The sequence below is a fragment of the Amblyraja radiata genome, chromosome 16 (assembly GCF_010909765.2).
Source record: "Amblyraja radiata isolate CabotCenter1 chromosome 16, sAmbRad1.1.pri, whole genome shotgun sequence".
NCBI classification, from domain to species: Eukaryota; Metazoa; Chordata; class Chondrichthyes; order Rajiformes; family Rajidae; genus Amblyraja; species Amblyraja radiata.
The window spans coordinates 32,841,076-32,868,995 of record NC_045971.1 but is presented as its reverse complement, the minus strand read 5'-3'; the positions used below and the strand labels follow the sequence as shown (position 1 = coordinate 32,868,995).

The following is a 27,920-nucleotide window of genomic DNA, read 5'->3' as shown; positions in this document are numbered from 1 at the left end:
GCGGCCGCCGCCACAGACACACAACACGCTAGAGTCACCCAGCGGCCCAGCCAGCGTCTCTGGAGAACGTGTATGTTCCGGCTCGAGATCCTTCAGACCATTCCTTCTTTCCAGAGATGCTGCCTGTCCCGCCGAGTTACTCCAGCATTTTGTGTCTTATCTCCGGTGTTATCCTGCATCTGAGCCTCCTTCCTGCACGTGGCCGGGACCTCGCCCTGAAGCAATGGTGCAGGGATCTCACCCACCCGCTGGGGTGATGGTTAGGGACCTCGCCCACTCGGGGCAATGGTGCCAGCCCTGGCCAGATCCACAATGCAAGGATCTCAACTGCTCACCCACCTGGGGCATTGGTGCAAGGACCTCACCCACCTGGGGTAAAGATGCCAGCCCTACCCAAACCCACAATGCAGGGACCTCACCTGGGGCAATGGTGGCAGCCCTGCCCAGATCCATAATGCCGGGACCTCACCCACACTCCCGCCCCAGGTAATGGTACAGGGAGCTCACCCACTCACTTGGGCCATGGTGCAGAGACCCCACTCAGGACAATGGTGCAGGGACCTCACCTGGGGCAATGGTGGCAGCCCTGCCCACATCCATAATACAGGGACCTTGCCCGGGCATAGTGGTGCCAGCCCTGCCATGGACAATAGTGCCATCTCTGCCCAGGGAAACAGTGCAAGGACCCCATCCAGGGGCACGGTTCCTGTACCCCACCCTCCCGGGTTAAATTGTGCCAGTCCTGGCACCCCTGTCGGGGGTCACAGTGCAATGACCTAGCCCAGACAATGGTGCCAGCCATTGTCTGGGCCACACTGCAGGGACCTTGTTCAGGGCCATGGTGCCAATACCTCACCTGCCCAGGGAAATGGTGTTAGCCCTGTCCAGGGTCACAGTGCAGGGGCCTCGCCTGGGGACAATGGCGCTAGCCCTTCTCAGGCTGTAGAGGTCAGCTGGCTGGTTAGTAGCTCATAGAGGAAGGTGGGAGGAGGTGGCAGGGCAGCCTCATTCCCGATTCTGAACACTACTGAGTGGATGTGAAAGTGGAGTTACCAACGTTATGGAGTGGTATCGTCATGGTATCCATGCCGCATTCAGGAAATAGAACTTAGAACAATACAAGAACAGGCCCTTCTGCCCACGATGTCTGAGCCAAACATAATGCCATCACTTATCCTCCTACACATAATCTATTCTCCTATATTCACTGCACATAATCTATATTCCTCCATTCTCTGCATATCTATAAGCCTATTCTAAAGTCTTTAAAATGCTACTAACATAACTGCCTCCACAACCATCCCTAGCAGCACATTATATCCGCTTCAGTTTGCACCATCACATCTACTATGTTATAAACCAAGTGGTCTGCTGTTGACAGTCAGAATCTTTTTTCCAGGATGAAAATATCAGTGGGCATAGCTTTAAGGTGACAGGAGCACAGTTTAAAGGAGATTTGCAGGGCAAGCTTTTTTTCTATAAGCCCCCTCATCCTTCTAAACTCCAGTGAATGCAAGCCTAGCCTTTTCAATCTTTCCTCATATGACAGTCCCGCCATCCCAGTGATTAATCTCGTGAACCTACGCCGCACTGCCTCTATCACAAGGATGTCCTTCCACAAATTAGGAGACCAAAACTGTACACAATACTCCAGGTGTGGTCTAACCAGAGCCCTATACAACTGCAGAAGAACCTCTTTACTGCTATACTGAAATCCTCTTGTTATGAACTATTAATTAATTACCTTAAATGTCTCTAGTCCCTTGGTCCTGATCACCTTAGTTTCACTCATCCTACATTTCCATCCTCAATTATGTTAAAGCTTCCATTAATGGAAGCCAAATCTTCCATCACTTTTTGGCTTAATCTCACATAGATCAACCAACTTTGACATTCCCTTTAAAAAAAGTTGTTATAATGTATATCAATATGGATCTCAGTTGTGTCAGCCCATTGGAATACTAACAGGTTTCGAGGATTCGGATCAAAGATAGAGGACAAACATTCAGAATATAAAATTTAAAGCACAAACATGTATTAAAGCAACAACCAAGCCATGAGAAGATGCCAATAGAATAGCAATACAACCATTTAAAGCAACAATAAAAACACAAATGTAATTAGCAGCAGAAAGTAGCAAATATACACAGAATCTTGCAACTGCTTCCTCCTTGCAGGCTGTAAGGTCAAAAGCTTGCTGGGAACTACATCTAAAAGCTTGGACAGGAGATCTTCCAGAGAACCATTGTGTCCTGACACTGTTCCGGACGTTTGGCCTGAGGTGAAGGTAAACTTCCCCCAAAAATAGCAACATGTATAAATACATCTATACATTAAATATATTTATACATGTAACAAAATTCAAAAGACATTTGGACAGGTACATGGATAGGGAAGATTTAGACAAATGTGGGCAGGTGGGACTTGTGTAGCATGGGCCAGTTGGGTCAAAGGGTTTATTTTTGTGCTGTACACTCTGAGTCCCACGACTTTCTGCTCATCAGGAACTTCTGCTTATGATGGCTAATCGGGAACTCACGGGTCCTGGCACTGTTCCGATCCCATTCAGTGGTGAAGAGTGTTCTGTGACCTTGTGTGTAACAGCCACTTTTATTATACTTAAAAGCCTGAGCTCCTAATCTAAGAACAAAAGTTGACTATGATTTAAAACTAGCTATCCTCCTTAGTGTTGAAAAACAAGAGTTATTTTTCACATCAGGCACCAAGCTTGTCTCGGATGTCTCTGAGAAGATAAACGTTTATGGTAGTGACCTTGCAGGTAGCTTCGTGATTTACTGCCTGACTCACTCTTACTCCAGCATGTTGTGCTCTCCCCTCCCCCAAACATCTTATTATTTTCCAAGCAAGCCTGCTTGTGTGAGTGCTGATAATTTAGCTGAAAAGCATGCACATTGCAATGTGCATGATGTCCGTTTTAGCTGACACTGTCCGTTTAACACTTACATTACAGTCAACCTTTTCACGAGATACGTGGAATACTATTTGCTTCAGTTGGAATTTGATTCATTACTCAGCCCTCTTCCACCACATTAATCATTGCTGCTAGGTGTTGTTGAATAACTGAATTCTCAATAATATGCCAGGTGCAGTGGTAGCATTTAAAACGTTTTATTTAGGCACAGTGGTAATGTGGTATAGAAGCAAAGAATTTTAAGACAGACTAAACAATCTGCAGACCATAGCTATAAGACTGAACATAACATAACTAGCAGGCAAAAGGCTACAGAATCACAAGTAAAAGACTAAACACTGAACATTAACAGACAAAAGACTGAACATACAGCAGAAAACTGAAAACAGGTGGCTTTAACTGTATGGGATGTATTAGGCCAAGAATATTTGTAGCGTCTCTTACAGGTTCAGAATTACCCAACCTTGCTATATCCCTTCCTGATCCCAGGCCAGTGAGCATTAACTCATTATCTTTGTACCACAAAGAAGTTGTTTCCCAGGGTTCTGTCTAGGTGCTTATCAGTAGAAACCTTGAGTTCATAAATGGTTCTTTGTCGCTGCGCTCGTCCTCACTGTTGACATCTTTGCAAGCTGTCAACAGTTTGTAATAAATTAACCACATCTATTCTCTGCCATCCCCTACAGGTGTTCTTGCCTTTGGTGATAATATTTCTACATCCTTCACATAAGCCATCTTTAACTCTTCTTCCTTTATTTCCTTTCTTAAGTTCTCGTAAAATAAGCTTAGTTTAGTTTTAGTTTAGAGACACAGCACGGAAACCGGCCCTTTCGGCCCACAGAGTCCGGGCCGACCAGCGATCCCCGCACATTAACGCTACCCTACACACACTAGGGACAATTTTACATTTATACCAAGCTAATTAACCTACAAACCTATACGTCTTTGGAGTGTGGGAAGAAATCGAAGATCTCAGAAAACCCATACAGGTCAAGGGGTAGAACATACAAACTCTGTACAGACAAGCACCCCGTAGTCAGGATCTCTAGCACTGTTAGGCAGTAGCTCTAATGTTACACCACCATGACTAATATCCCATCTATTTCAAGTGATTGTCACAGGTTGTCTATACTTCTTCCTAACCCATTTCCTGCAAGGACATTTTATTATCTGAGTAGCTCTGATTGCCATAGTTTGAAATAACATGGCACTATACAGTATGAAATGATAACAATGAAATAATGTTGAAATATCACAAATTGATGATTATTTTGTTTCAAAGTCCATTGCATTGTCAATTGCATTTTTTTTTAAATCCAGGATCACAGGAATTATGATCTAGCAAAATATTACTGGAATTATTAAAGGTATCAAACATTTGAAAGAGAGCACTCAGTACTTCAGGTTTTAATTCTGCAACATTTTGGGGTGCTCTGCATGAAATGGCAGTTATTAATACTAATTAAACAAACACGTGAGGAATCACATCCGCAATTCAAGCTATGCCAAATTCTTTATTTTAGGACCAAATGGCTAACTCAGAAAAAACCCCAAATTTGCTCCAATAATAAATAAATTCACATTGATAACTATCAAACAAATATACAGTGACAACCAAACATAACAAACCTAGAATGCCGATTTGCTATTGTACTCTGGGTCTGCAGCCTGAACAATCATGTATATAATCCTGCACCTTAAATACATATCTGGTGGAGTCATAGAAACAAAGAACTTCAGATGCTGGTTTACAGAAAATGGGACAAGGTGCTGGAGTAACTCAGCAGGTCAGACAGCATCTCTGGAGAACATGCATAGGTGACGTTTTGGGTCAGGTGCCTTTTTCAGACTGATGGATTAGAGGGGAGATAATTGGCACAAACAGGCTATCAGGCAAGCGAGTGCTGGAGTTTGTCCTTACAATGTTCCTTTTAATCCGACATAAATGTTATTTAAATCGCCAGAGCACACAATTTCTTCTCTACACAATCATCACTTGAGAATACACTGCCATGGTGCAATACAAGCATTTTCCTTCATTCACTTCTAACCATTTATTGCCGTGTTTTTTTTAATGAATACACTCAACGCAACAATTCCAAAGGCAAGGTAAAGTGAATTAGTGTTTCTTCTATTTAAATACAACTCATTATTCAGGATTACATTTTTGTCAACTTTTCATAAAACAGAAGCAAGGTTGATTCTATACTGGCACTTGTCCAAGGATCTCAGAAGTTCCTCACGTTCCAATTCCTCCCATAGAATCAGCATTAAAACTGAGATCTGAAAGGATTTCTTCCTGGCCCTCGTGTTCAAACTGACTCCACGAAATGTTATTTACCTGTGTAGAAAAAAAAACAAGAGTTTTACTCCAAGGTTTCTGCAAAGTACAAAAGCATTAGCCATTGAGAAATTATGTACAAGATTAAATTGTATTTGGTTCCATCAAAGCCTACACGTATTTCCTGAAAAGAACAGAAGCAGTTCTCAGATCTGCTCTGCTCAGATCTGCTCTGACATTCATCATACAGTGCCCTCCATAATGTTTGGGACAAAGACCCATCATTTATTTATTTGCCTCTGTACTCCACAATTTGAGATTTGTAATAGAAAAAGTCACATGTGGTTAAAGTGCACATTGTCAAATTTTAATAATTTACTCATTATTAATCATTTTTATACATTTTGGTTTCACCATGTAGAAAATCACAGCTGTGTTTATACATAGTCCTCCCATTTCACTGCCTTCATAATGCAGGTATGAGAGCTCTCAGAACCTAGTCTTTCCTCCAGTCTTTCCATCACCTTTGGAAACTTTTATTGCTCTTTATCAACATGAGGACCAAAGTTGTGCCAATCAAAGTCAAAGAAGCCACTATGAGACTGAGAAACAAGAATAAAACTGTTAGAGACATCAGCCAAACCTTAGGCTTACCAAAATCAACTGTTTGATTAAGAAGAAAGGGTGCACTGGTGAGCTTACTAATCGCAAAGGGACTGGCAGGCCAAGGAAGACCTCCACAGCTGATGACAGAACAAATCTCTCATAAAGAAAACCCCCCAAACACCTGTTCGACAGATCATAAACACTCTTCAGGAGTCAGGTATGGATTTGTCAATGACCACAGTCCGCAGAAGACTTCCTGAACAGAAATACTGAGGTTACACTGCAAGATGCAAACCACTGGTTAGCCGCAAAAATAGGGCGGCCGAGTCAGTTTGCCAAGACGTACTTAAAAGAGTAACCACAGTTCTGGAAAAAGGTTTTGGTGACTGATGAGACGAAGATTAACATACTATATCAGAGTGATGGCAAGAGCAAAGTATGGAGGAGAGAAGGAACTGCCCAAGATCCAAAGCATACACCTCATCTGTGAAACATGGTGGTGGGGGTTTTATGGTCTGGGCATGTATGGCTGCTGAAGGTACTGGCTCATTTATCTTCATTGATGATACAACTGCTGATGGTAGTACAGGTAGCATAATGAATTCTGAAGTGTATAGACACATCCTAGGGAAGTGTATAGATACGTCAGGGACAGTATAAAAATTAAAGCGAAGAAGTACAACGTAGCAAAGATGAGTGGGAAGCAAGAGGAATGGGTGACGTTTAAAGAACAACAGAAGGTAACCAAAAAGACAATACGGTGAGAAAAGATGAGGTACGAAGGTAAGCTAGTCAAGAATATAAAGCAGGATAGTAAAAGCTTCTTTAGGTATGTGAAGAGGAAAAAATTAGTTAAGACACTTGGTTGGACACTTGAAGACCGAAAAAGGTGAATTTATTATGGGGACCAAGAAAATGGCCGACGAGTTGAACACGTACTTTGGATCTGTCTTCACTCAGGAGGACACAAACAATCTTCCTGATATAGTAGTGGCCAGAGGATCTGGGGTGATGGAGGAACTGAAGGAAATCCACATTAGGCAGGAAATGGTGTTGTATAGACTGATGGGACTGAAGGCTGATAAATCCCCAGGGCTTGATGGTCTACATCCCAGGGTACTTAAGGAAGTGGCTCTAGAAATCGTGGATGCATTGGTGATAATTTTCCCTGGTTCTATAGACTCAGGATCAGTTCCTGTGGATTGGAGGGTAGCTAATGTTATCCCACTTTTTAAGAAAGGCGGGAGAGAGAAAATAGGGAATTATAGACTAGTTAGCCTGACATCGGTGGTGGGGAAGATGCTGGAGTCAATTATAAAAGATGAGATAGTCGAATATTTGGATAGCAGTAACAGGATCGGTCCGAGTCAGCATGGATTTACGAAGGGGAAATCATGCTTGACTAATCTTCTGGAATTTTTTGAAGATGTAACTAGAAAAATAGAGTACCTAGACTTTCAGAAAGCATTTGATAAGGTCCCTCATAGGAGATTAGTGGGCAAAATTAGGGCATATGGTATTGGGGGTAGAGTGCTGACATGGATAGAGAAGTGGTTGGCAGACATGAAACAAAGAGTAGGGATTAACGGGTCCCTTTCAGAATGACAGGCAGTGACTAGTGGGATACCGCAAGGCTCGGTGCTGGAACCGCAACTATTTACAATATACATTAATGATTTGGATGAAGGGATTCAAAGTAACATTAGCAAATATTCAGATGACACAAAGCTGGGTGGCAGTGTGAATTGTGAGGAGGATGCTATGAGAATGCAGGGTGACTTGGACATGTTGGGGGAGTGGGCAGATGCATGGCAGATGAAGTTTAATGCTGATAAATTATCCACTTTGGTAGCAAAATCAGGAAGGCAGATTACTATCTAAATGGCGTCAAGTTGGGAAAAGGGGAAGTACAACGGGATCAAGAGAGAGCTAGCTAGGGCTCTTAAAAATAGTGGAGTCAGGGGATATGGGGAGAAGGCATGAACGGAGTACTGATAGGGGATGATCAGCCATGATCACATTGAATGGAGGTGCTGGCTCGAAGGGCCGAATGGCCTACTCCTGCACCTATTGTCTATCTGCTAAAGGTCAAACAAATGCCTCAAAACTCATTGGAGGGCGGTTCATTCTACAGCAAGACAATGATCTCAAACAAAGGTACACAAAATAGCTGGGGAAACTCAGCGGGTGCAGCAGCATCTATGGAGCGAAGGAAATAGGCGACGTTTTGGGCCGAAACCCTTCTTCAGACCTCAAACATACTGCTAAAGCAACAAAGGAGTTTTTCCAAAGCTAAAAAATTGTCAATTCTTGGGTGGCCAAGTCAATCGCCAGATCTGAACCCAATTGAGCATGCCTTTTATATGCTGAAGAGACAACTGTAGGGGACCAGCCCCCAAAACAAGCATGAGCTAAAGATGGCTGCAATACTGGCACGGCAGAGCATCACCAGAGAAGACACCCATCAGCTGGTGATGTCCATGAATCACAGACTTCAAGCAGTCATTGCATGCAAAGGATATGCAACAAAACATTGAACATGGCTACTTTCATTTACACGACATTGCTGTGTCCCAAACATTATGGTGCCCTGAAATGGGGGGACTATGTATAAACACTGCTGTAATTTCTACATGATGAAACCAAACTGTATAAAAATGGCCTTTATTCAAATCTGTCAATGTGCACTTTAACCACATGTGATTTTTTCTATTACAAATCTCAAATTGAGGAGTACAGAGGCAAATAAATAAATGTTGGGTCTTTGTCTTAAACATTATGGAGGGCACTGTAACCATGGCTGCCTAGATCAAACACCATTTTCCTCCCCTATCAACCTATTTCTTAATTCCATAATATCTTCATTTTGAATACAATTTAATCCATAACTTCAGGCTAGCAGGGCTTGAAATTAGCGGTTGCCCGGGTGCCAATGACCACCCAAAGTGTCACCGGGCAACCTAAACGCCGAGTCATTTTGCCCGGCTTGGCACTGCAGAGACTGGTTTATACCGAAGATAGACACAAAAAACTGAAGTAACTCAGCGGGTCAGACAGCATCCCTGGAGAAAAGGAACGTGACGTTTCCTGTCGGCGACGGCTGTATTGCGGGGAAAAGATATTAGGTGCGGGGTGACGAAAGGTCGGAGCGAATGACGGGTCCCGCACAGCAGCAGCAGCGGCCGCGACAGTGGCTCCACCACCTCCTCCTCCCACACCGCGCCCGCCCTGATAGCGGCCGCTGCCTGCAAGTCCGCCAACGGTGCTTTCAAAACAAACCCGCTCACACGGGTTTGGGGAGGGATGGGGAGGCCTCCTTCCGCCGTCTGAAGCAGCTGGACCAAAGATCCTATAGCTATATAGCTGCACCGCCGGCCCCGCACCTTGCTGTTGGCTGGCGGAGGAAGGGAGGCTGTGGCGAGGAGATCCCAACCGCACCCCCTTTGGCGGCGGTACTTGGCAGTGGACAGGGACGGCCAAGGCAGCGGGGCGATGTTGTCCGAGAAGCGCTGACCTTCCTTCCTCCCCATTTCCTCTGCCCCATCCCCTCTCTCTCTCTTGTACGCCCCCCTCCACCCCCCCTATCCTGAGACCCCTCTTCTCCATCCCGCACTGATCCCCATTGCCGCCTCCATTCAGTCCTCACTGACATCCCCTTTGCTCCCCTCCCCATCTACCCTGCCCCACCCCCCCCCCCATCTATTAATCCTGCGCTGATCACCCTATCCACCTCGCATTGATTCTCCTGCCACTCCCCATCCATCCTATACTGGTCCCCCAATTCAAGAAGAATGGGGGGAACATTCTGAAGAAGGGTCTCGACCCGAAACGTTGCTATTTCCTTCGCTCCATAGATGCTGCCTCACCATTCTTCGGCACTTTTGTCTACCCCCATTCATCCTGTACAGATACCCCCTATCCATCCCGTACTGATCCCCCGATTCAACACCTATGACATCCCCTGTGCTTTCCCCTCACAATTTTACATACTCCAACCAACATGTACTAATTCACCTGCCTCAATCATTCCATTCTGCACCGATTGCCTTCTCAACCAAACCCCCCCCACCCCACCCCACCCACCCGCCATCTATCCACCCCGCACTGATTCGCAACCCCCCCCCCGACCCTATTGTGCTGGAAATGTCTTCAGAGCGAACACTGGCTATGGTTGATAACGTAATGCAATCAAATGTGTTTTAATTCCCAATGTTATTATTTGTTTTAGTCCATAAAGATGGATTAATTAAATTGTGAACACGTGAAACATTAAAACCGAAGTGTTCGATTGTCACTGCTACCGTTGACACGTTATTACATGATTCGTTTTAACAGCAAATCAATGGTCTTAATATTGAGTATCAGTACTGTAGTGAGTTTAATGAGCAACATTCACAACTATACGTTGGATTTATCCAGGTTTTATTTCTACGGTCATATACATCACAAATTTGGCCAGGAGATATTTCAGTTGAAATTTTAATGTTAATTCTGAAGTGGGAATGATGGAAACAGCGTTTATCAATAATTTTTTTTTAATCTGGTGCGTACAAACTGGGTATCTGCATTGCTGTTCACAACACGTACATCTAATCTGAATGTTCGGTAATGTGGCGTTTTGACACTTTTAAACATATTACCAAAAGAACATTTGCTGCAGTTATGTCCTTTGGCCATCTCTTGTCAGTTAGTGTAATGTTTAACCTGTCAGATGGGTATAGTCGGTTTTAACAGCTGTTATCATAAAATGCCTTTAGAAATGTCCATGCAACCTGGATATTTTGTTATGGATAAATGATGTGGGAAGCGAGAGTGTTTCTGTGCCAATAACAATAACGTCCCATGCTATGGCCATGTCATGATAATTTTCGGTCCTTCACAGAAAACATGCTTGCATCAATCTGTAGTGTGCATGGTTAAGCATATATGTTACCATGGTCCAGGATTTATTGACACAGGGTGATCATACGCTGAATAATCCAACCATATTTTTGTTTGGAAGTGGAAAGAACTAATAGAAATTGCATTGTGTAAAAAGAGGCGAGATACTGTATTATAATGTTGCTGTATGTCATTGTGTATATATCATGTCTTGATTGGTGAATATGTTTCATTTGTGACTTTATTTGAAGCGGAAATAATATGTGAATGCTTGAGCATAATTCCGACTGGTAACTACGCACTTCGTCCGAGCACATTATCGCACGCATCATGCAAACCGTCTTAAATGACCACCTAAATTGTCATTTGGCAACCTAAAAAGCTGCCAAGGTTGCCCGGCTGGCAACAGGGAAAAAAAGAGCCCTGTATCTCCTCATTTAATTTCTTATTTTGGAACTGTGATTGAATAGTTCTAGATGTCCTAAAAGAAACATCATTCCCACTTCCACTCCGTCAAATTATAAGAGGTTTGTACATTCCACCCTGGACTTTAGAGATATAGCATGGAAACAGGCCCTTCGGCCCACCAGCGATCACGCCTGTACATAAGCGCTATTCTACCCAATAGGGAAAATTTACTATATTTACCAACGCCAATTAACCTGCAAACCTGTATGTTTATGGAGTGTGGCAGGAAACCAGATCACCCGGAGAAAACCCATGCGGTCACAGGGAGGACGTACAAACTCCATTAAGACAGCTCCCATAGTCAGTATCAAACCCTGGTTTCTGGCGTTGTGGCAGCAACTCTACTGCTGCCTTACTAGCCTCCAATTGGATAATTTTTCTAAATTCTCGAGAACAGAAGTCCAGCCTCTTCAGTTTCTTTTCATATGACAGACCAACCACTCCAGAAAGCAGACTAGTGAATCTTCACTGCTCTCCTAGTACAAGGTGATTTGTTTTTAGGCAAACAGGCTAAAACAGCACATAATAATTCAGGTGTGTCCTCACCAAGCCCCATATATAATAGCAAAATTGCGTTAGAGGATTAATTATTCTAAAAAGCTAAATGGTTCATAACAAGAGGATTTCAGTATAGTAGAGAGGTTCTTCTGCAGTTGTATAGGGCTCTGGTAAGACCTCATCTGGAGTATTGCGTATTGGTCTCCTAATTTGTGGAAGGACATCCTTGTAATAGAGGCAGTGCAGCGTAGGTTCACGAGATTAATCACTGGGATGGCGGGACTGTCATATGAGGAAAGATTGAAAAGACTAGGCTTGCATTCACTGGAGTTTAGAAGGATGAGGGGGTATCTTATAGAAACATATAAAATTATAAAATGACTGGACAAGCTAGATGCAGGAAAAATGTTCCCAATGTTGGGCGAGTCCAGAACCAGGGGCCACAGTCTTAGAATAAAGGGGAGGCCATTTAAGACTGAGGTGAGAAAAAACTTTTTCACCCAGAGTTGTGAATTTGTGGAATTCCCTGCCACAGAGGGCAGTGGAGGCCAAATCACTGGATGGATTTAAGAGAGAGTTAGATAGAGCTCTCGGGGCTAGTGGAATCAAGGGATATGGGGAGAAGGCAGGCATGGGTTATTGATTGGGGACAATCAGCCATGATCGCAATGAATGGCGGTGCTGGCTCGAAGGGCCGAATGGCCTCCTCCTGCACCTATTTTCTATGTTTCTATGTTGTAATATTTTAATGAAACTATGCAATTGGATCAAAGAAATCTTCTTTCCTATTGCAAATGAGGCTTCTGCATATTGATATATCTAATATTATACCTGCAATTGTGTCTGAAGCTCCTCCTCTGTGAAGTGGTCCACTTCATCCTGTTCTGAGCTCCACTGTAGAGAAACCTTCCCATTTCCTGAAAGGGGGAGACAAACAAAGTAAATATTCATCACCTAATTCCTCACAAATTGCATATTTAATTGTCAATTATATTAATTATTCAGAAGGTCAGTTATCAAAGGCCTAGATTTATTTTATAAAAATAGGAATTGGATGGAGCTGAGTGTAGATGCAGGAAGAGGGAGTTCTCACATCTTTAGTGGTCTTGTCAGAACCCATACATGGCGCTTGAAAATGGTAGACACCAAATGGTGGAATGTAGTGGAACCCCAGAATGTCAGTCCTTTAGTTTAGTTTCTGTATCATTTGATATAAGGTCTGCGATTAATTGCATCCCTTTCAAGCAAGGCACATTAACTTTCTTTGTCTGCGCTTGGTGTTTCTGAGGCAACTCAATGCAACCTTACCATTTGTTACACAAGGCACAATAACAAGAACTGGTAAGCCACAGAAAAAATGGTAGTTTAGTTTAGTTATACGGTGCAGAAACCGGCCCTTCGGTCCACCGAGTCCGCACTGACCAGCGATCCCCACAAACTAACACTATCCTACATACACTAAGGACAATTTTACAATTTTACCAAAGCCAATTAACTTACAAACCTATACGTCTTTGGAACATGGGAGGAAACTGGATCTCCCAGAGACAACACCGCAGATCACGGGGAGAATGTATAAATTCCATACGAACAGCACCCGTAGTCAGGATCAAACCCGGGTCTCTGGTGCTGTAAGGTAGAAATTCAACCGCCAAATTATTTTTGGAATTAACGTTGAATTTATGCTAGCCTCAATTGTCTAGAATAACTGTTGAAGCAAAGACCTGGATGAATGGTCCGCTTTTGATTCATATCACTGTAGAGTTAATGTAAACTCTGCTTTGGCTGTCAAGTCTGGGTTAATTTAGAGCCTTACCCAGGACAACAAGAACCACCTTCTGGAATGCATCTGATAAAGCTTTCTGCATTGCAGACTTTTGAGTTCTTCCAAGTAATAGTGCATAATTCAGTGGATCTACAATAGATAAAAGTTTTCATAGATCAGTAGTAGTATGTTGCTGCAAACACACACGATAAAATGAAACAGATTCAATAAACTTAAAAGTCTCATAGCCAATAAATGACTTTAAATCTTGATACATTTAAGGAAGACCTATGTCCCATCCCTCCTTCTCTCTGCTCCCATGTGGTAAAACGTACAGAAGCTTAAAAGACCAGGTTCTTTCTCTCTGTTTTCAGGTTTCTGAACGGCCCTTCAATAGGCTAGGGTGCTGTTTGATTACCTCCACCCCTTTGTGAACATTGCACTTTGTCAATGGAACTAATGCTTAGTTTAGTTTTAGTTTAGAGATACAGTGCGGAAATAGGCCCTTCGGCCCACCGAGTCCATACCGTCAGCAATTCCCGTCCACCAGCACCATCCTACACACATTAGAGACAATTTACATTTATACCAATCCAATTAACCTACAAACCTGTACATCTTTGGATTGTGGGAGGAAACCAAAGATCTCAGAGAAAACCCATGCAGGTCACAGGGAGAACGTGAAAACTACATACAGATAGCACCTGTAGTCAGGATCGAGCCTGGGTCTCTGGTGCTATGAGGCAGTAGCTCTACCGCTATGCCACCATGCCGCTCATGTGCTACAATGCTGAGAACTATATTCTACACTTTGTATCTTTCCCTTTGCACTATCTATTGTACTTGAGTATAACTTGTTGGTATTTATGTATGGTTTATCTGATCTGTTTGGATAACATAGAAAATAGGTGCAGGAGTAGGCCATTTGGCCCTTTGAGCCAGCACCATCATTCAATATGATCATGGCTGATCATCCAAATAGCCGTTCTGGCTATTTCCCCATGTCTCTTGATTCCCTTAGCCCTAAGAGCTAAAGCTAACTCGCTTGAAAACATCCAGTGAATTGGCCTCCACTGCCTTGTGTGGCAGAGAATTCCACAACTCTCTGGGTGAAAAGGTTTTTCCTCATCTCAGTCCTAAATGGCCTACTCCTTATTCTTAAATTGTGACCCCTGGTTCTGGACTCAGCCAACATCGGGAACATTTTTCCTACATCTGCCCTGTCCAATCCTCTAAGAAGTGTATATGTTACTATAAGATCCCCTCTCATCCATCTAAATTCCAGCGAATACAAGCCCTGTCGACCCATTCTTTCATCATATGTCAGTCCCGCCATCCCGGAAATCAACCTGGCGAACCTACGCTGCTCTCCCTCAATAGCAAGAATGTCCTTCCTCAAATTAGGAGACCAAAAATTGCACACAATACTCCAGGTGCGGTCTCACCAGGGCCCTGTACAACTGCAGTAGGATCTCCTTGCTCCTAAACTCAAATTCTAACATGCAAAACAAAGCTTTTCACTGTACCTCAGTAAATGCGACAATAATAAACCCAAATCTAATCACTTTACAGAAGAAGATCCCATCAACAGCAATTAAAAGCAGATGCAGAAAATATATATATTTTTAAACTGTTTGTCCTGATGCTATGGTTGAAGAAAACATTTTCAAATGGAACCAGTCATTTATTCTTTGAAAGTGTGCAATGTTTAGGTAGGGAGGCTCTCCTGAACGTCTCATCTACAACACGGTATCTCTCACATGATGGAGTCATTGATTACGCCATCAGTTACTGCAATTGAACCCAGCCAGAGTGAACTAAATGCCTGATTTAGCCCAGTACTGAACGTCAATCTTGCAGTTGCAATAAATTTGGTAGAATCAAAGCAACAGACCTGTGCGGTTAATATGGCGAGACCAAGTGCAGGCTCGACGATCGCTTCGCTTAACACCTCCGCTCAGTCCGTGTTAACCAACCTAATCGCCCAGTTGCTCAGCACTTCAACTCCCCCTCCCATTCCCAATCTGACTTTTCTGTCCTGGGCCTCCTCCATTGCCAGAGTGAGGCCCAGCGCAATTTGGAGGAACAGCACCTCATATTCCGCTTGGGTAGTTTACACCCCAGCGGTATGAACATTGACCTCTAATTTTAGATAGCCCTTGCTTCCTCCCTCCTTCCCCTCCCCAGTTCTCCCACGTCCTACTGTCCCCGCCTACTTCCTTTCTCCCCCCCCCCCACACCCCCAACATCAGTCTGAAGAAGGGTCTCGACCCGAAACGTCACCTATTCCTCCTATCCATAGATACTGTCTCACCCGCTGAGTTTCTCCAGCATTTTTGGTCTACCTAAGTTAATATGGACGTCTAGCAAGTCTGTCAGAGGAGTTTCATATTGTGATCGATATGGTCCACTTTAATTAATCTAATTACGAACTTGGGAAACAGTCTTTCCCCATCTACTTTATCAAAACCACTCAATTTACATTCTACTGTAAAAATAACCCAATTTAACATACGAGAGAACTATGTTCTGGTCTTTATTTCACCTTTATTAAAACAAAGGTTTTCTAGTGTTATTGAAGACTGATAGTTATCGTGTTTACTATTGTTCGTTTTGCATTAAACAGAGCACATCGTTTTTTCAGGTTTAATACCATAATTACCATATGAAAGCAAATACAACATTAAACTTTAAAGAATTTGGTGTTAATGTTTCACTGGTGGTTACAAAAACAATATCGGTACTCATCCTTCTAAACTCCAATGAATACAAGCCGAGTCCCAATAATCAGAGATCCCCTTTTTTCAGGCTCTTTCGAGGTACTAGACAGGGCTGTCATTTAAGTCCTTTATTGTTTAATATCGCTTTGGAACCTTTGGCCACCGCTATTAGTGAATAAGACACATAAGCCATCTCTTTATGCAGATGACCAGTTATTATTTATCTCTAACCCAGAGAAATCTATTCCTGCAATAGTAGCATTACTAAATCAATTTAGTAGTTTTTCTGGTTATAAACTAAATCTTAGTAAGAGTGAACTTTTTCCATTAAACAATCACATTTCGAATTATGGACAGTTTCCATTTAGATTGACTACCGACTGTTTTACTTATTTAGGCATTAACATTACCAAGAAACACAAGGATCTATTTAAAGCCAATATTACGCCCCTAATTGACCACATTAGACATCAGTTTACTAAATGGTCACCAATGTCCTATCTTTAATTGGCCGAATCAATGCTATTAAAATGTTTATCCTACCTAAATATTTGTATTTATTTCAGACGATACCAATTTTTATTGCTAAATCTTTCTTTGATAGTATTGACTCAAAAATTTCTTCATATATATGGCAAAATAAATATCCCAGACTAAGTACAAAATACTTACAGAAATTTAAAAAAACGGTGGTTTGGCACTGCCGAACCTTAGATTTTACTATTGGGCAGTTAATGGTCGCTATTTAACGTTTTGGACAAAAGATTTAGAAGATACCCAATGCCCAGGATGGATAAGTCTTGAACGTGATTCTTTACAAGGGTTATCGTTGACTTCTATTCTAAGGGCCTCGTTACCTTTCACAATTACGAGATTGAATAAATATACGATTAACCCAATAATAAGACATACATTCCGAATATGGTTTCAATTTTGTAGGTTTTTTGGATTGAATGATTTTATCTTATCGAGCCCTATCATTTCTAATTTTTTCTTACAACCTTCTAGTACTGATCAAGCCTTTCTGTTATGGAAGAGGAAGGGATTTGCAGCTTTTCGTGATTTGTTTTTAGATGGTTGTTTTATGTCTTTTGAACAACTCTCCAATAAATATAATCTACCTAACTCACATTTCTTTTGATATTTACAAATTAAACATCTTTTGAAGGCTACCCTCTTTTCCGTTACCACATCAATCCGAAATCTTGGGGGGAAAAATTACATTTGAACCCTTATCAGAAAGGTTTAATATCGACTAATTATGAGTTGATTTTGAAATTACAAATAGATACATTTGATAAAATTAAGAATGATTGGGAAGGAGAACGTCAAATTTTTCTACCTATAGAGAAATGGGAGAGGATTCTTCAATTAGTTAATACTTCTTCAATGTGTGCAAGACACGCTTTGATACAATTCAAGGTGGTTCACAGAGCTCATATGTCAAAAGATAAGTTAGCTCGTTTTTATGACCATATAAATCCTACCTGTGAGATGTAATTCTGAAGTGTCCTCACTGACTCATATGTTTTGGTCTAGCCCACTTTTGGAAAAATATTGGAAATAAATTTTTGATACTATTTCTGAAGTTTTAGTTATTGATTTACAACCTCATCCTATTACTGCAATTTTTGGGGCTACCAATGTTAGATTCTATACATCTGTCCCATTCCGCCCATCGGCTGATTGCTTTTACTACATTAATTGCCAGAAGATCTATTTTATTTAAATGGAAAGACACTAATCCTCCTACCACACTCCATTGGTACTCTGAAACTATATCATGTTTAAACTAAGAAAAAATTAGGAGTGACATTGTTGAACCCTTGGTTAAATTTGATAGGACTTGGGACAGCTTTATTCAACATTTTCACACGACATAAATTGTCCCCTCTCCAACCGTTATAATAAATGTTTTACCTTTATACAGTGGAACGGACTTGAAGACAAACAGGCTTAAATTGTTGAAATTCTTTGCAGCCCAGATTTTGTTTTGCTTTTTTTTTTTCTAGTTTGGGGGGTTTTATTTTTCTCCTTTTTCTCTCTTTTTCTTTTTTTCTTCTTGTTTTTATATAGACAAATTTTCTTTTGAACACTTAACAATATTTACATAGAGACCGGGAGGTCTATACCCAATGTGGATTTTGATACTGTACTCATACTTAGGTTATACTTGTTATTAATGTAATCCTGATCCCAATGTATCAATATCACTGTTACGTTTATCATTATCCTGCACTATTTTTGATATGTTTTTTTGTTTTGTTTTTGCTTTTGAAAAAAAATTAATAAAAAGATTTAAAAAGAATACAAGCCAAGTCTTTTCAATCTTTCCTCCTATGACAGTCCCACCATCCCAGGGATCAATCTCGTGAGCCTATGCTGCACAGCCTCAGGAGCAGAAAGTTCACTAGTAATCATTACTAGAGTATCTACAGATGCTGGTTTACAAAACAGGACAAAGTGCGAAAGTAACTCAGTAAGTCAGGCAGCATCTCTGGAAGTCTGAAGGTGTGTCTCGACCCAAAACATCACCTTTCTACGTCTTCTAGAGATGCTGCCTGGCCAACTGACAGTCCTCCAGCACTATGTTTTTTTTAAATTGATGAACACTACTTCTTTAAAACAGTTTGATGGTGTTGGTCAAAGTGTTTACTCACATTAAGAGGAATTGATCAGAAATACTGAAATGTTACAAAAAATCTTTCCAATTCAAAGCCAGCCGTTTCTTACCTGTGGCATCCTGGGTTTCAAGTACCTCAGAAACCCCAATACCTCTGCAACACATGTCGTAATTTTTGAATTTAATTTCCATAATACAAAGATATTTTATGCTCTTCCTCTCTGACTGCTCCATTTCTTGAGCAGTTTCTTCACATCCATCTGTACCAGAAATCTTCTGCAGCTGTAAATTAGAAGAATTACAACAACGAAGAATTACAACAGGACAGACCCCCACACTATCAGACCTATGAATCATTCCTCGTAAACATTCAAAGTGCATCATAAAATTCCTTTTATAAGACTTTTTGTTTAAGAAGGAACTGCAGATGCTGGAACAATTGAAGGAAGACAAAAATGCTGGAGAAACTCAGTGGGTGAGGCAGCATCTATGGAGCGAAGGAAACTTATAGGACCGTGGTACACAGAAGTTTACTTCTATTACTGACAGTTGCAGCAGAACAATTAGTTCCTAAGGGGGTACATCGCCATGACTAGTAAGTGAAGGATCAAATATTGATAGAGGATGGAGCTGGGAAGTAATCCGGCTTCACGGGAGCTGAATGTTCTTGTTAAATTAGGAAAAGACTAAAATCATGGAGAAGTTTAAATAGTCGATGCTATAATCATTACATTTTTATTTACAACTAGACTGTGGGACCCATTGGGTCCCATTCTCACACGGGAGGCCAGGTTCCCTAACGCAATATTCCACCTCTCGAACAATTCCAATATTCCATCACTCACGCATAGCCCCCAAATGCGCAGACGCGGCTGACAGGTTCCCGTTGTGATGCCAATGATCCCCCCTACAAAACCCAAGATTGGTACGAAACAAAAGCCCGAAGATCCTAGTGCAACTAAAACAGTTCATAATTCATAATAGAATTCATAATTAAAGAGTTCAGAAAAAAATTCAAGACAATTCAGTTCATAAATCCATCAGCAGTGAGAAAGAGAGACACCGAGTTAGTTTTAAGTTGCAGAAACTGTGAGAAAGGTACTGGTACTAACAAGGGAGGGGCAGGATGCTGCTGCTTTCCGATGATAAAGCCATCTGGCTGATAGATTAATGAGGGTGATGAGCAAAAGAGGCAAACACTAAATGGACATGTAAAAACTATGACATGTAAATCTAAGAAATACCGAGTACATTAGACTGCACCAGTGGGGAGAAAAGTTGCCAACATTTGCAGAGGGTATCAAAGATATATATCTAGGTGGAAAGGGAAAGGATCAGTGGGAAAGGATAGAATTAAGGTAGAAAGAAATGTGTTTAGAGATACAAGAGCACTGAAAAAATGGGACTGCCTAGAGACTCCTGCTCGTAGATCTTGTGCAGAGATAGAAGTGGATGTACTGGGTAGGGACACTAAAGCTGTGGATTGTGGAGGAAAGAGCTCGCTAGGAAGAGGTTTGAGACTGTTTGGGAGATAATAGCCTGCTCGGCGTTGAGGTCACAGTCAAGAAGGAGAAACAAGAAAGTGTCCAGACCTAATGTTTGGCTTATGTGAAATAGAGATAAAAGTTCACCAAACCAAAAACAGCTTCGCATTTGTCAGGTTAATGAGATTTGATGCTATGAATTTCAGAAAACCCATGGAATTTGGAAAGTATGAGATACACTGGTTGGCGGCGTGACTCACCCGTTGCAACGGCCCCTGTCTTTTTTTTATTTTTTGTCTAGTTAAATGTAGTGTTGGTGTTTTTTAATACTGGTTTTAAATGTGTATATGTGGGGGGCGGGAGGGGGAAACTGTTTAAAATCTCTTCCCTGTCTGGGAGACCCGACCTTTTCCCTGTCGGGTCTCCGTTGTCGTTGGGGCCTAGCACCGTGGAGCGGCCTCCAGCCTGAACGACCCGGGGGCTCGGGAGACTGCGGAGCTGCGGACTACTTACCATCGTGGGGCTGGCCGGCCTCGGAGTGTGGGGAGCTGTGGTGACTCGCTGCTGCGACTCGACTCCTGGGGCTCGGAGGCTCCAGCAACGCAGCCGCAGGTCCGGTGGACTGGGACATCGGGAGCTCGCGGGTCCGGGGGGAGAGAGAGACTGCTTCCCGGAGCTCCCGTAACGCGACTTCTCCAGCCCGTGTCGCGGTGTTGGAACGACCTGGAGCGGGGTCATACATCACCCGGCACGGCTTCATGGCCGTGGGACATTCCAGCGCCCGCCGGGGGCTCCAACTTCGAGACTTCTAGACCGGGAGCGGGGCCGTAAATCACCCGGCACGGCCTAAAATGGCCGTGGGACTTATCATCGCCCGCCTGGGGCTTCGACATCGGGAGAGTCATGGAGAACAGGGGAGAGAAAATACTTTGCCTTCCATCACAATGGGTTCACTGTGATGGATGTTTGTGTGAACTAAATTATGTGTATGTCTAGGAATTGTCTTTGTTTGTATGGCTGTGGAAACAGAATTTCGTTTGAGCCTCACTGAGGCTCAAATGACAATAAACTGTATTGTATTGTATTGTATTGTATTGTATTGTATTGTATAACTCGAGCAGAACATGGTCCTGGTGAAGACTCAAGCGCAGTGCTCTGAAAGGCTTGCAGCTTGTAAAGAATGGGGATGAAGCAAAACAGCAATCCAGGCATGAAGAAATACTGGGTTTCAGGAGTTGAATCACAGCAGGAATTTTAGACATGAAATAAAGCAACTCCAGTGAATAATGGAGAAGGTAGAAGAGAAAGGAGAAGGTAGAAGAGAAATGAAGCTTGGAGCTGAGGGAATGCAAAACAAAACATACTACTGCAGTGCTCAACACCAACTTTTGAAAGGCGGTTAGAAACATAAATAGTTACTGGTGAAATAAATACTAAACTATTGCAGTAGTATATGTGTTTTCATCGTTTATATCACTAAAACCAGAAATGAGAACTCATTTCAGTCCTACTGCTGACTGAATAGGGACATGTGATTTTAGCATACATTGAGAAGGCAACCATCCTTCTGAATAATATCAAAAGAACCACAAATTCCTCCCCCAATCATATGTGACAAGATTAATGTGGTGCAAGGAACAATGAGTGATGCGAATGATAAAAGTGAGGAACGCTAAGGACAAGAGCTTCATAAAGAACTACAAATATGTTTTCCATGTAATAATTTGCCAATTAGTATCAATATGCCAGCTATCCACATTAATCATTTAACAGGCTAAACTTGTCCCGTTTGATGGCTGATTGGGCATTCCCGTTTAATGGGCAACGGGGAAAGGCTTCAGTGGTGATCACACCATGCACAACGGAAGATGATGGTGGTCGCTGGAAGACAATAACGTCATAGCTAGAACATCACTAGAGGAGTTCCTCATGACAGAGTCCTAGCCCAACCATCCTCAGTTGCTTCATCATCTATCATAAGGACAAAAATGGAGTTGTTCACAGAATGCTCAACTCCATTCACAACTCCTCAGCAAATGAAGCAGCCCATGCCTGCATGTAGCAATACCTAGTCAACATTTGTGCATAGGCTGATAAATGGCAAGTGATATTTGTGCCATGAAAATGCCTGCATTGACCATCTCATTACAGTAATAGAGTAACCACTGACCCTCTCACTTTAATAGCAATGCACTGCCAATTTCCTCACCGTCAACCTCTGGGAGTCACCATTGACCAGGACACTCATCTAGATCTACCATGTGGATGAAGTGGCTACAAGAGCAGAACAGAGGTTAGGCTTCCTGTGGCTAGTGACTCACCTCCTGACACCCAAACGATTTTCCATCAGCAACATGTCAAGAATGTCTAAGGAATGGTTTCCATCTACCTGGATGAGTCCAATGCAATCATTCAAGCAGTCCGTTGGAACATTATCCCATCTACGTCTGGTGCAGCAGCTTGCAGTGTGCGCTGTTTTCAGAATGCACAGCAGTTCCTCATCCAGGCTACTGTGGCATTCCCACCAAACCAGAGAACTCTACCACCAAGAATGACATGGTCAGCACGCAAATTCCCTTCCAGATTGCACATAAACCCAACTTGGAAACCCGACTGTAAATCTTGAAACTCCCAACCAAGCAGCATGGCCTGAACAGCTTCACCAGAATGACTGCACTGGTTCCACAAGGTGCTCAACATCAACTTTTGAAAGGCGGTTAGAAATGGAACATAATACTGGTCTTGCCTGTGATGCTCAAATTCTGAAAATTAATATACAAAAAAATTCATAGAGTGTACTGATCTGGAGTGCTTTTTTGCTACCTACAAGTTATGGAATAAGTTATATATTATTCTACATTGCTCAGAATATCCATTGTGCTTACCCCAATTATGTGACTGGACCATCCGTTGAAACCAAGGTAGTAATTAGCCAATTCCTGACATTTGATGCTATTTAAAGATAGTTGGTGGTCTTGAAATTCCTTCCAGAATCGCTGCTTTGTGCACATCCGAACCTATAAAAAAACGAAATTAACTGAATTACCATTACATTAGCAGTTCCTGGAAGTAATTTTTTATCGTGACAAAACATATTGCACAGTATATTTGAAAAGATTGTTCAAAGAAAAAACTCATGACTGAACTGCAATAACTTATTCCAGGTCACTGCAAATGTAAAAATGTCCAATTTCAACACCTTTAGAATGCTTTCATGAATTTACATGCTGGAATGGTGTCCGGAAGTTGACACGAAGGAATGAAGTTAGCGACTTGGTCCGTACGATAGGTAAACAAGAGACAGTGTGTTGCCAAATTGAAGATTGGCTCAGTTTCTTAGTTTTGATGACCAATTTATGTCCAAACATTTTTTTTAATTGATTTTAAAGTCGGAAAATATGTCGTAAACGGTCGTTGCGTTTTTGACACCACGGTGTTTTTGATATATTAAATTGGAAAATAAGAAAAAATAATTAACTCGCCCAAAAATCGCTACTTCCATCGAATACCTCGTTGGGTTTTTGAAAAACATTCGAGGTTTGGAGCCTCCGTGGTTTAACTTAGGGAGGTACCAACCCCAATAACGGTCGTTGTGACAATGGATAGCAAGCACAACGGCCGTTACGGGATCTTTGCTAGGCAGAATACCAGACATATTCCTATATTTTTCTTCTGGTATTGAAGATATTTCCCTAGATCATTATCAAAATGTATATGTATGAGGGGCCACATTAAGTTTATTTATGAATTAAATATTCATGACTAAATGTGGCAGTTAATGTCACATTTTTGGTGTCCAAAATGGTGGTAAAACAATGAAAATTTGTCTGGTATGAAATAAGTTTTTGACTTTCGGTCTTGAAGTTATCTAATTTATATCTGTTATTTGTAAGGTTTCACAAGATGGGCAGATTTTTGTTAAGAACAGTGTATTGGTGTAAAAAAACTGAATAATAATCTTGTTCCTCAAAATCTCTCCAGTATTGTAAAAATACATAAAAAGGCCTTCAGACCACTGAGTCCATGCTGACCATCAACCATTCATATTAGTTCTGTTATCCCACTTTCTTGTAACGCAATTGATAAAAAAATCCCTCGTAGTTGGCTGTTCAGAAAATTAAGATGGATAAGATTCACAGTGATTGGATCATATGAATTCAGAATTGACTTACTAATAGAAAACAGAAGTTTGTGGTGGAAGGGTGTTACTCGGACTGGATGTCTACGACCAGTGGAGTTCCACAGGGATCCATGTTTATATACAGTATAAATGACTTGGACGTAAATGTAAATGGGCTGGTTAGTAAGTTTACTGACATCAAGATTGCTGGATTTGTGAACTGTGAGGAAGGCTATCAAAGTATACAGTGGGATATAGATCAGCTACAAAAATGGGCAGAAAAATGGCAGATGGAGTCTAATTAGGTATTGGTTTTTGGGAAGTCAAATGCGGGGGGAATATATGCAGCTAGTGGCAAGACCCTAACCAGTATTAATATACAGAAGGATCTTGAAGTTCAGGTCCATAGTTCGCTGAAAGTGGCAACACAAGTAAATAGAGTGGTAAGGAAGGTGTATGGTATGCTAGCCTTCATTGGTCTGGACATTGAGTATAAGAGCCAGGAAGTCATGATGCAGCTTTATAAGATTTTGGTGAGATTATTCTATAGGCCCCCAATAGCAAGCAAGAGAGGAACGGAAATGTAGACAGATTACCAAAATATGCCAGGAAACGTGGTTGTCTTAGTGAGTGATTTTAACTTCCCCAATATTGACTGGCACTTGTTCAGTACCAAAGGCTTAGATGGGGTAGAATTTATGGGGTGTTTCCAAAAGGGTTTCTTGAAATAATATGCCCAACCCGAAAAGGGAACATATTGGTCCTTGTGCCTTGTATTGGGAATGAGCCTGGCCAGGTGACCAGTGTTATAGAGGAAGAGCTATAACACAATTTCAGGATAGTGATCACAAGTTTTAAGATTGTTTTGAATAGGGAGAAGGCTGGCCTTGCAGGAACGTACTAAATTGGAACAAGCCAAACGCCAGGGAGGGTACACTTGGAGCAATTGTTATTGAGTAAGTCTGCATCTGATATGTGGGAGTTGATTGAAGGCCAGTTGATTGAAGTTCAGAACTGGCATGTTCCAGTGAGGAGCGGGAGGATAAGGATGGTAAAGTAAGGGTGCCTTGGATAACCAGAGGTTATAAATTTAGTCAAATTGAAAAAGGAAGCACATGCAAGATTTGAGAGGATGAAATCAAAGGTTCAAAGGGTATTTTATTGTCCCGTGTAACAATTAAGGTACAGTGAAACTCGATTTACCAGACAGGGCCTTTGTGGAATATAAAGGAGGCAAGAAATCAAGTGGGCGATTAGAAGGGGCAAAGAGGCCACGGCTAAGGCAAGTTGAATTAAAGAAAACCCCAAAGCTTTTTAAACCTACATTAAAATTAAAAGGGTAACCAGGGAGAAGATAGGACTGCTTAAGGATAAGGGAGAGAATTTGTGCTTGAAGTCTTGGGTTGTAGGGGAGGTACAAAACAAGTACTTTGCATGTGTTTTCACCTTGGAGAAAGACAAGGACATTGACATCAATGTGGGAAATACTAATGTGCAAGGGCAGTTTGAGATTGAGGAGGGGGTGGTTCTGGGACTCTTGAAGAGCATTAGCTGGATAATCCTACATCTTCTATAGTCACATGTAAGCTCCAGGAAGACTGGAGAGTAGCTAATGTTGTTCCTTTATTTAAGAAGGGGAGAGAATCCAGGGAATTATAGGCCACTGAGCCTCACATCAGTAGTAGGGAAGCTATTGGAGAGTATCCATTGGGATAGGATTCACTCCTGTTTGGAAGACAATGGTTTAATGGGAACAGCCAGCATTACTTTGTGCACAGCAGGTTGTGTCTTACTAACGATCAAGTTTTTTGAGGAGGTGAAACATAGAAACATAGAAATTAGGTGCAGGAGTAGGCCATTCGGCCCTTCGAGCCTGCACCGCCATTCAATATGATCATGGCTGATCATCCAACTCAGTATCCCGTACCTGCCTTCTCTCCATACCCTCTGATCCCCTTAGCCACAAGGGCCACATCTAACTGATGAGGTTGATTGATGAGGTTAGGGGCATGTATGTTGTCCACATGGATTTTTGTAATGCATTTGATAAAGTCAGATCAAGAAGCATGGGATTAACATTGATTTGGTCGTTTGGAGTGTGTGTGTGTGTGTCTAAATATAAATGAGTTGGACATATACATAGAGAGATTGGTTTGTAAGTTTGCAGATGACACCAAGTATTCTTTTGCACTGAGAATGGTAGGTGCCTGAATAACTGCCAGGAGTGGTGGCTTCTATAAGGGTTAAGAGGCTTTTGGATAGGCACAGAGTATAATGTTGTGATTTATGTGCAAGGATATATTAGTTTCATCTGAAGAAGGGTCGCCTACCCTTTTTCGCCAGAGACACTGCCTGACAGCTTACTCCAGTACTTTGTGTTTATATTTGAGATACATTTATCTTGTTATCATGGGTAACGGTTCGAGGCTATGTGCAAAACCCTACCTGGTTTACAAAGGTTAATGATGCCAGGATGCACGTTTGAACCACTATGGCGATGGGTAACTACCTGGGAAAGATTGTTACAGCCCTTGTTTCTAGATATGATCAGATATTTCACTCGCATAACACAGGCAAATGCAGGGACACGCTATTGAATGTCTCGGCATTCAGCGTGTGTAAGGCCACCAGCCATACAAACCTTCAAAGGAATCTCTTGAAACAAACACTGCTCGTTCGTAGCCGTCTGTGCTCTACTGGCACTCAGAGCTGAATAATATTTTACCACAGCGTAATACCCCGGCTGAGCCACCACCGCATTCCTGCTCACTCGCAAAAAGTAGACAAGCCCGTGTTCGAAAAACGTGTTGAAAATGCAACTCTGCGGAGAGAGAGAGAATAGGAGCGGTGACACTGTCGCCCTCTTCTCATTTCACCCCCTCCCCCGCCCTCGTTCCCCGCTTCACTCACATAGACTGCGGCCTCCGATAGCTTGGGGGGAATGTTACATACAAACAGTGTCTTGCTGTTTCCGCTGGGAACTTTAAACTGCACCACCTCTGCCTGCACTGGGCTGCCGGCGGCCGCAGCCAGAGCCATTGCCCCAGCCTCCCCTCTCTGTCTCCGTCTCTCTTTTCCTTCTTTCCTTCTTTCTTTCGCTCTTTCTTTTTCTTTCTTTCGCTCTTTCTTTTTCTCTCTTTCTCTTTTTTTTCCTCTCTCTCTCTTTCTCCTCTCTCTCTTTCTCCTCTCTCTCTCTCTCTCTACTCTTCTCTCACCGGCGGCAGCCTCCACTCGCTTCCTGGTGAACACTGACTCCGGATTGGACGGGCCCAGCCGCCTGCCGCTCTCCATTGGCGGAGCAGGAAGAGCGGCGACAAGGAAGCTTCAGCCATTGGGCGGAGGGATGGGACAAGGGCGGGATGGAGACCCAATGACAAGCGGGAGGAGAGAGAGAGGGGGGGAGAGAGGGAAGGGAAGGGAGGAGCAAAGATACAAAGGTCTTTGGGGAGGAGGTAGGGAATGGAGGAGGGAGGGATGGAAGTGAGGAGGGAGGGATGGAAGTGAGGAGGGAGGGATGGAAGAAAAAAGGGGCACATTCCAGG

At 42.4% G+C, this 27,920-nt stretch overlaps 1 protein-coding gene across 1 annotated transcript; it reads right to left on the bottom strand.

Moving 5' to 3' along the window:
- Positions 1–4,421: 4,421 nt before the first annotated feature.
- On the bottom strand, positions 4,422–27,529 carry rdm1 (RAD52 motif containing 1). The gene is made up of 7 exons (XM_033035417.1): positions 27,289–27,529; positions 27,020–27,199; positions 23,144–23,275; positions 18,885–19,056; positions 13,483–13,581; positions 12,498–12,583; positions 4,422–5,273 (listed from the first exon to the last, which is right to left on the bottom strand). Exons 1-7 carry the CDS (start codon positions 27,415–27,417, stop codon positions 5,172–5,174), a joined length of 900 nt encoding a protein of 299 aa, XP_032891308.1. The 5' UTR covers positions 27,418–27,529; the 3' UTR covers positions 4,422–5,171.
- Positions 27,530–27,920: the final 391 nt, after the last annotated feature.